This window comes from Lepidochelys kempii, chromosome 5, assembly GCF_965140265.1.
Source record: "Lepidochelys kempii isolate rLepKem1 chromosome 5, rLepKem1.hap2, whole genome shotgun sequence".
NCBI lineage: Eukaryota > Metazoa > Chordata > Testudines > Cheloniidae > Lepidochelys > Lepidochelys kempii.
In genome coordinates, this window is record NC_133260.1 from 1,458,568 (window position 1) to 1,467,989 (window position 9,422).

At 68.8% G+C, this 9,422-nt stretch overlaps 1 protein-coding gene across 2 annotated transcripts in view; it reads right to left on the reverse strand.

Annotated features, from left to right (window-relative positions):
* The window catches only part of TESK1 (testis associated actin remodelling kinase 1), a 31,597-nt gene extending 27,447 nt beyond the window's left edge, over nt 1–4,150 (reverse strand). Inside the window, exon 1 of one of the 2 annotated variants that reach the window (XM_073343285.1) lies at nt 3,378–4,150. In XM_073343285.1, coding sequence (XP_073199386.1) covers nt 3,378–3,623 — 246 coding nt within the window. In that variant the 5' untranslated portion in view covers nt 3,624–4,150. The remainder of the gene's footprint in view (nt 1–3,377) is intronic. The other variant, XM_073343284.1, reaches the window with a different exon arrangement.
* Nucleotides 4,151–9,422: the final 5,272 nt, after the last annotated feature.

A 9,422-nucleotide genomic window follows, 5' to 3' on the forward strand; every position in this document is an offset into this window, starting at 1 on the left:
CGCTGTCACCCGAACCCCCTGCCCCTCCCCCTCACTGACACCCTAACCCTTGTCCCTTTCCCCGCCGCTGACACCCTAACCCCCTGCCCCTCCCCCGCCGCTGCCACCCTAACCCCCTGCCCCTCCCCCGCCGCTGCCACCTGAACCCCCATCCCTTCCCCCGCCGCTGCCACCAAAACCCCTGGCCCTTCCCCCGCCGCTGCCCACCCCCACCTGCCCCTCCCCCGCCACAGCCACCCTAACCCCCTGCCCATCTCCCGCCGCTGCCACCCTAACCCCCTGCCCCTCCCCCACCGCTGTCACCCTAACCACCGGCCCTTCCCCCGCCACCTGAACCCCCATCCCTTCCCCCGCCGCTGCCACCCTAACCCCCTGCCCTTCCCCCGCCGCTGACACCCTAACCCCTGCCCCTCCCCCGCCGCTGCCACCCGAACCCCCGGCCCTTCCCCCGCTGCTGCCCACTCCCAACTGCGCCCTTCCCCCGCCGCTGCCACCCGAACCCCCGGCAGGGGGCGCAGGGCACGTGTATCCCACCAGCTGGGGGCGCGGATCCCGCCGGCTGGCAGGAGAGTCGTTATTAGATGGAGCCGTATTCCCTGAGCAGCCAACCGCCCGCCTGGCTGTGTTGAATGCCACCCTTAGCCTGCCTGGGCCAGCCTCTCGCGGGGACGGCCAGCGTCACCAAGGCAGCAGCTGCTCCCCACGGCAGCCAGCCCTCCTGCGGGGCCCTGGGGCGGGGAAAGGACGCCAGACCCAGATCCCTGCCAACCGGCCCCAGGTGCCAAGGCCACAGCAGGAGGCCGGGGCAGGGGGACCTTCAGGGGGCTCTTCCAGGCATGGAGCTAGCGAGCTCCCTGGGACCCAGGCTGACCCCGCGCCCCACCGGAGAGCTGCAAACGGGGGCTGGAGCTCACGCTGTCATGCTGGGCAGCACCCACAAGCACCCTGGGGAGCCCCTCTCAGCTCTGCTCCCCCCTGAAAGGACCCCAGGGATGAAGCCGCATGGGGCCAGGCATGGGGGGGAGGGTGTTACGACCCGTGGGCGCCTCGAACACCTCGTGCCATACGCTGCCAAACCGTCTCGGGCAGCCGGGCAGGCTCACACTCGCAGGCTCCTCTGCGGAGGGAGGGGCAGAGAAGGAGCCTCCCGCCCCCAGCGGCCCCTCCCCACCCCGCACCAGGACAGCTGCTGTGAAAACGAGCAGGGCCCTGTGGCCGTGAGACAGGCTGTGCGGAGAGCCCAGGCCAGACCCTGCCGCTCCCCCCTCCAGAAACCCTGCGGCGGGCACGACCCTGGCCCCATGGCCCCTGGCGAGATGGGCCGCCCCTGCGGCCCACGAACCCCGCGGCGGGCACGACCCCGGCCCCACGGGCCACGACCCCCGCGGCGGGCACGACCCCGGCCCCACGGGCCCTGGCCTGATGAGCTCTAGAACCACAGGGGCAGGGCCCGACTCCCTGCAGCCCACGGCACAGACACACCACCACAGCCAGCATCAGGGCCCCTCTGCTGGGCTGCGATTCGATAATCAAACTGCTTCCCCAAGCCCCAGCCATCACGCGGGACGGCGATGCCAGCTGCCCCCCGGCACCCTGGGCACTAGCCTTCCCCTGTACCCCCGGCAGGCAGAGCGCCCTGCCCGCGACTGGCCCCGCCACCGCGCTCAACAGTGGGTGGGACCCAGGTCATCGATGGGCCCAGCACCCCCATCCCATTCTGCCCAACGCCACCTGGGCCCACAGCTGCACCCCGCTAAGCTGCCGTACTGAGGTGCAAAGACGTCGCTCTTCCCTGACCTGCCCCACAGAATTACAAGGGACCCCCTGTCCCCCACTCGGCCCCATTGGCTCCGCTCACACCCAGAGCTTCCTGGCTTGGCTTCCCACTGTCCCTACAGCTGTAAACAGCCTGGACACGCCCCACACCCTGCAACACACAATCCTGTGCTCCGGCCCCAGCTGCCAGCCCTCTGCCCTGGGAGCCCAGGGCAGGGGCCCCCACAGCTCAGCCACTGCAGCCCCCTCCCCTGCGGCTGGGCAGACACACACACTGCCCCTCTGCCCTGGGAGTCCCGACACCCCCACACAGCCACGGACACACACTGCTCCTCTGCCCTGGGAGTCCCGACACCCCCACACACACTCAGGAGCTCAGCAAGGGAGGGGTTCTGAAGCACCCGAGACCCAAGGGGACGGGACACCCCAGCTAACAAAGCCCCCTCCTCGTGCCCAGGCCCTGTGGTGCCTAAGAGCCCAGGGCCCAGCAAAGAGCGTGTGGTGTCTGGCGCGTCCCAGAGCCCCGAGGTGAGGTTGCTCTGGGTTTGCAGAGGGGAAGCACTGCCCACAGCAGAGCCGCCTGACCCAGGTCCCCGCGCCAGGGACCCTGGGCTCCCAGGTTTGGGTGGGGGAGGGGAAAGCCACTGTCCTGGAGACGAGGTGCGGGGTTCAGGGTTCCCCGGCCACGCCGACCAGCCTTGCTGAACTCCATACCTGGCCAAATGCCAGGGCCAAGGCCTGAAGACCAGAGGCCAGCAGGAGCCTGGGGGAAGCTGTGCCAGGGACCTGGGAGAGGGAGTGGGGTGTCCCCACAATAGCCCAATGGCCGGCGCTCCCTGGCACCCAGCCCCCATGGCTGGTGCCCACTGGTACCCACCCTCCTATCTTCTAGCCCCTGGCCCACAGCCCAGCCCACGCGCCCATGGCCCAGAGGAACTGGAGGAACGGCTCTGACAGGTTGCTGAGCCGGCCCTCTCCACCCCCAGCCAGAGGCCTTGAGCCGGGGCATAGGACAAGGAAGAGGCAACTGCCACAAGGCAACCATGGTCCCTGTCCCTTGTGCGGTCCCCACACTGCCCAGTTTCCCACCCCTCCAAGGCACCATCCCCATGGAGCCCTCCCATCCCCATGCACCTGCCCCACCCCTTTGAAGCGCCAGTCTCCTCAGAACCCTGCGCAAACGACCATCCCCATGGCACCCAACCCTTACCCCTCTGAGGTGCCCAACCCATGCACCTGCCCTGTCCCTGAAGTGCCCATCCCATCCCATGCTGCCCATCCTCACATGTCCATCCTGCCCTGCCCATCCCCAGGGGCCCGTCCCCGTCCCGCACTGCCCGTCCCCAGGTGCCCGTCCCCGTCCCGCACTGCCCGTCCCCAGGTGCCCGTCTCCGTCCCGCCCTGCCCGTCCCCAGGTGTCCGTCTCCGTCCCGCACTGCCCGTCCCCAGGTGCCCGTCTCCATCCCGCACTGCCCGTCCCCAGGTGCCCGTCCCCGTCCCGCACTGCCCGTCCCCAGGTGCCCGTCCCCGTCCTGCCCTGCCCGTCCCCAGGTGCCCGTCTCCGTCCCGCACTGCCCGTCCCCAGGTGCCCGTCCCCGTACCTTGAAGACCTCGGAGAAGAAGCCGGCTCCGATCTTCTCGCAGTAGAAGTCGTCGATGCGGGCCAGGGTGGAGACAGCGCTGCGCAGGGCCCGGTACGAGGAGGGCCGGAGGCGCCCACAGCCCTGCCAGGCGGCCAGAGGCTCCCCGTCACCCTCGTCCAGCCGGTCCACCCGCAGGGAGAGCCCGGGCCGCCGGCTCAGCTTCTCCCAGTCCATGTCGGGCGCGCTGAGCACCCCCAGAGCCATTCACATAGTGCTCGGCTCGGCCCCCTGCCTGGGCACAGCTCCCCTCGCCCCCAGCTGGGAGCCCAGTGTCCTGCCCGGGCGGGGGCACAGACAGGCGCAGGGCCTGGGGGCCTTCAGGGGCCCCAGGACCAGAGGGGATCCAGGGGAGTTGGGCACCAGGGGCAGGGGAGGGGGCAGCCCCTGGGGAGGGGTGGGGATGGGGGGGTCATGCCCTGGGGTGGGGCCGGGGGGCTGCAGCAGGCCCGGGGCAATGGCCGGAGTGGGGGCGGGGGCCCCGGGTGGAGCCGGGGCAGGGGATCGGGAGCAGGGCGCTCCGGCGGGGGGCAGCCCCGGGGCGCAGCGGAGCTCGGGCTCGCCAGGGGCCCGGCCGGGCTCGGTTCCGCCGCTCCGTGTCTCCGCTTCTCTGCGGCTCCGAGCGCGGCCCTGAGAGCGGAGGGGACCGGAGAGGCGGAGCCGGGGCGGGGCGAGCCCTTAACTCCTTGGGTACCAGCCTCCCAGTCCGCTGCTGCCGCGCTCCCCGGCTCCCTCCCGGCCCCGGCCCCAGCCCCTGCCCCGCTCCCCGGCTCCCTCCCGGCCCCTGCCCCGCTCCCCGGCCCCCGGCTCCTGTCCCGTCCCCCTGCCCCGCTCCCCGGCTCCCTCCCGGCCCCTGCCCCAGCCCCGCTCCCCGGCTCCCTCCCGGCCCCTGCCCCGCTCCCCGGCCCCCTCCCGGCCCCTGCCCCGCTCCCCGGCCCCCGGCTCCTGTCCCGTCCCCCTGCCCCGCTCCCCGGCTCCCTCCCGTCCCCCGGCCCCTGCCCCAGCCCCGCTCCCCGGCTCCGTCCCAGCCCCAGCCCCGCTCCCCGGCCCCCTCCCGGCCTCTGCCCCTGCCCCGCTCCCCGGCTCCCTCCCGGCCCCTGCCCCGCTCCCCGGCCCCCGGCTCCTGTCCCGTCCCCCTGCCCCGCTCCCCGGCTCCCTCCCGGCCCCTGCCCCGCTCCCCGGCCCCCGGCTCCTGTCCCGTCCCCCTGCCCCGCTCCCCGGCTCCCTCCCGGCCCCTGCCCCGCTCCCCGGCTCCCTCCCGGCCTCTGCCCCTGCCCCGTCCCCCGGCTCCTGTCCCGTCCCCCTGCCCCGCTCCCCGGCTCCCTCCCGGCCCCGGCCCCTGCCCCTGCCCCGCTCCCCGGCTCCCTCCCGGCCCCTGCCCCGCTCCCCGGCTCCCTCCCGGCCCCTGCCCCGCTCCCCGGCTCCCTCCCGGCCTCTGCCCCTGCCCCGTCCCCCGGCTCCTGTCCCGTCCCCCTGCCCCGCTCCCCGGCCCCCTGCCCCGGCCACCGGCCCCAGCCTCTGCTCCGGTTCAGCCTCTGACCTGACAAGCCGCAGGCCCTGCAAGGGGCCCCACATCCCAGAGCCTGGCCGGGACGGGCTCCCCAGGGCATGTGGGGCCCTGCCCCCAAGGGCACCTAGCGCCTGCCTGGGCAGGGTCCCCCGTGCTTAATGTTTAGTTATTAAGAGGGAAAATGCCATGAAGCCCCTGTAGAAATCCCCCGTCCTCACCCCGTGAACGCGGCGGGCAGGCCTGGTCGCCCCAGCCCCAGCCGGGACATTCGAATGGGAAAGGTTCAGAGGAGGGTGACAGAAATGGCCCCTCGGTGTGGGGGTGTCTCCACTACAGGCCTGGACGGGTCTTAGACCTGCCCTCAGGTCCCAGCCCCCGCCGAACCGGCCGCCAGCCCCCGCCATGTCCTGTCAGCCTTGCTCCGTCACCCAGGACTCTGGGCTCCACTTCCCCGCCGGCCTCCCCGGCCTGCTGTGCCCAGCCCCAGCCATTTACAGATGGCCCCGAGTGGGCTGAGCACACCCTGCGCCAGGAGGGCAACTGGACTCCATGTCTTTGGGAACGGCAGCCCAGCAACCCCCTGGCCGAGCTGGCACAGCCCGCAAGACCGCGTGCTCCTGCCAGGGCCATGGTGTTGAGGGCAGAGATTCTCCCAGCGCCGCTCTGGCAACTTGCTCTGGGGAGGCCCCGTGGGCTGGGGGACGGGGCCCCGAAACCCATCGCCAAAGAAGGGGGATGGTCTGTAATGTCTGGATGACTCCTAGGCATGCCTCGGTTTCCTGCCGCACTTTGCGTTGTTACCCATGGGGGGGTAAGTCTGCTCCAGGGTCAGCGCAGAAAAGGAAGTGGGTGTCCCGGGGCCGTCTGGGCCGCAGTGCAGAAGGTTGTTAAGGAGCTGGCCGCACCCCATGGTGATGCTGGATCCCAGCCAGGCCATGGGACCCCAGTGCCCAGCACCTGGACACCCAGGGACCCACAGGCAAGGGGCAGGAGGTCCCCCCAGCTCTCAGCAGGGAAGCTGGGCAGAGATCCCTGCTGGAGGACAAAGGGCTGAGACAGGCCAGGCAGGGGGTACAGAGCAGGCTACTGGAGGGAACTGGCTGCTCGCACCTGGGACTGACCAGCCGAGGGAGCGAGAGAGGGCCAGGGCCTGACCTGGGGCCAGGCCAGCCCGGCTGGGGAGCTGCTCTGCTCGGCCAGGTGGACGATGCTTCAGCCTGCAGATCTCTGGGCTGAGCTAAGGGCTGCCCATGGGGGCTCCAGGTGCCTGACAAACGCTGCTCTGGCTGGAACAGGCTGCCGGGCAGCACTGCAGACCCTGGCAGGGGGCATCGGTCCCTGCGGAGGAGACATGTCTTGCCCAGGGTCTGGCTGGGACTCGCTGGGCAGGGCTCTGGGGGTGGAGCAGGAGGCTGGGGCCCAGGGGTTCAGATTCAGAGGCGATGGGGCTGCGGGGCTGGGGGAAGGAAGAATGGCCAGACCAAAGGTCCATCTAGCCCAGTATCCTGTCTCCCGACAGTGGCCAAGGCCAGGTGCCCCAGAGGGAATGAACAGAACAGGGAATCACCCCTTCCCAGAGCAGGGCCCTGTGGGAGTCTGGCCCTCTGAAGGGATTCTCCAAAGGACTGTTCACAACCTGGGGCATAGCACACATCTTGTGGATCCATGACACTAGATAGAGCGGGGATGGGGGCAGGACTCCTGGGTTCTATCCCCAGCTCTGGCAGGGGAGTGGGATCAAGTGGTTAGAGCAGGGACCTGGGAGCCAGGACTCCTGGGTTCTCTTCCCAGCTCTGCCATTCACGCAGTATGTGATCTTAGGCAGGCCACGTCCCTTCTCTGAACCTCAGTTTCCCCTTCTAGTCACAGCGCCTCTCCTAGGGAGTGGGTGAGGTGTAGGGAAGGGCGAACTCTTGTTATTTGCCAGGGAAACTGTGAACTGGGCAAACTGTATATGTGCCTGGCAGGTCTGCCCATGCCCATCCCACAGGGGCTGCATGCTGCGTGGCCCCCTCATGGGCAAATAACAGCAGCTCCGTCCTGTGGCTTGTGGCTCGGAGGATGGGCTAGATGGGCTAAGGATGGCAGGTGCCAGGGGAAGGGGCTGCCATGGGCCCTGTTTACCCAGCCGGGCTAAGGATGGGCTAGATCGCCTGACGGGCTGTCCCCCCCGACTTCAGCAACTCTGATCAGTGAACTATGGAGGAGGGGTGGCCGTAGCCGGGGCCAGCTGGTCCTGGCTTTCTCAGCGCCGCCTTGGCAGGCTGGGCTGGCTGCATAGACACAGCTCAGACCAAGGCCTGTCCCGAGAGCCTGAGGGGCTGCTGGGCCAGGCCTGCTCATCGGGGCTCAGGGTTAGGGCCAGTGTGGGTTCTCGTGGTGCCCGTTGCATGCAGAGCACTGCGGTCCCGTCGCTCGCTGGAGCAGAGGATGTACAGGGGGCAATCGCGCCGAATCTGCCTGGAACCACGTGGGTCCCTGGCTGCTCCTGGTGCAGCTCGGAGCCCAGAGGCAGCCCTGCCCATGGGGTGCAGGGACTGGCATCGCATGCGACAGCAGGAGATAAGAGCGGCTCAATCTGCAGGAGGCTCATTAACCAGATGGCACTGCAGGTTCATGCCCGAGTGACTGATAACAAACCCCGGGCTGATAACAAACGCCCTGGAGCTCCCAGCCACTCCCCCAGCAGAGTGACCCCGTCTGCCCGGCCTGGCAGCTGGCACGCTGGTGGGAGTCACTCGCTGGCACGGGGCGAGGCTGAGCCCTGACCCAAAGCTCGCTGCTGGAAGCGGATTGCAGAAGCTCATGGCTAGACGTGGGGGGAGACTGCAGATCCCAGCATGCAGCGGGGCCAAGCTGCTCAGAGCTGGCTGATGCTTTGCATGCCAGGGCCCCTGGTCTCCATGGGTCCCCCATCCCAGAGCAGCCTTGGGGCCCCGTGCTACCTGGAGTTTAGCCAGTGAAGCTGGGACCTTCTCCCTAGGCCAGGGCCCCTCACGCTGGTCTGGCTCCTGGTCCCTTGCCTGGCACGTACAGCAGCAGAGATGCTCAGACGGGAAGAAATGTGCCAAGGACAAAGCTCCAAATACAGCAGGAGACTGGGCACCACAATGTGGGGGATGCAAAGGGGAAGTTGGGAGGGGGCCCAGGGGGCTGCTGGGGACATAGGGGTCCCTGGGGTGGGGTGGGATCTGGGGACTGCCAGGGACATAGGGCTCCCTGGGGTGGAATCTGGGGACTGCTGGGGACATAGGGGTCCCTGGGGTGGGGTGGGATCTGGGGGCTGCTGGGGGGGTGAGCTCACTTGGGGTGGGCCTGGGTGCTGCTCACATTCTGGTGAATTTCAGGTTGTTTTCTTCTGAGACAGGTGAGAGAAAACAGCTGAGACCAACCCTCCCCCTGCCCTCCAACTCCACTCCGCTGGGGGGCCCTGCCCTGGGGATAAGTGAGAAACCCTCCCTTGTGTGCCCACGTGGGGCCTGCCTGTGATGTCGGGGTGACCCCTGAGCCTGGCAGTGCCTGGCTGGATAGGGGATTGCTCCCCAGTGGGCAGAGCGGGAGACAGGGGTGGGGTGGGTCATGTGACCATCAGGGTGGGGGTGCATGGGGTGTTAACAGTCTGGCTGGAGCCAGCCAGACGGATGGAGGATCCCAGAGCACAAGGGGAACCTCAGTGACAGAACGAATCCCCTGCAGGCGGAGCCCGTGACCCAGCCTGGGGCTCCGGGGGCCAGTGGCCTGAGATGCCAGGAGGTGTCTGTGTTAAGAGCTGAGCTCTCGCTGGGACTGACTGACAGACAGGCAGAGCCAGGGAATGGATCCTGCAGCCCCCTGGCTACAGACTAACACACCTGCTCCGGCTGGGCCAGGCTGCCGGGTGTCCCTGCAGGGCCGAGCTGGGCGCGTCAGTACCAGGGTCTGGCTCAGTGGGCAGGGGTCCGGGGGTGGCAGGAGGCTCAGCCCCGGTCCACACTGCAGAATTACTTCGGTGTAGCTCCGTCGCTCGGGGTAACCCACATGCAGTCACACCGCCCTTGGCCCCGTACAGGCCGCGCTATGGCTTCTCCCGCCCCTCGGGGAGAGGGGTTCACCACGCCCACAGGGAGTGCTCCCCCCCCGGCTTGCAGTGTCTGCCCTCAGTCTCGGAGGCCAGCGGGTGCTGGAAGGAAGAGCGGCCCCGGGGGGATGGTCCTGACCTACTGAAGGGATCCTCCGAGAGCCCGTTTCTAAGTTGGGGCTCAGCCCCGATCCTGTGGGCCTGGGACACTTGACACAGTCCTTCTCCCAGAGATGTTAAGAGTAACAAGAAGGGTTTTTTCAGGTATGTTGGTAACAAGAAGAAAGCCAAGGACAGTGTGGGCCCCTTACTGAATGAGGGAAGCAACCTAGTGACAGAGGATGTGGAAAAAGCTAATGTACTCAATGCTTTTTTTGCCTCTGTTTTCACGAACAAGGTCAGCTCCCAGACTGCTGCGCTGGGCATCACAACATGGGGA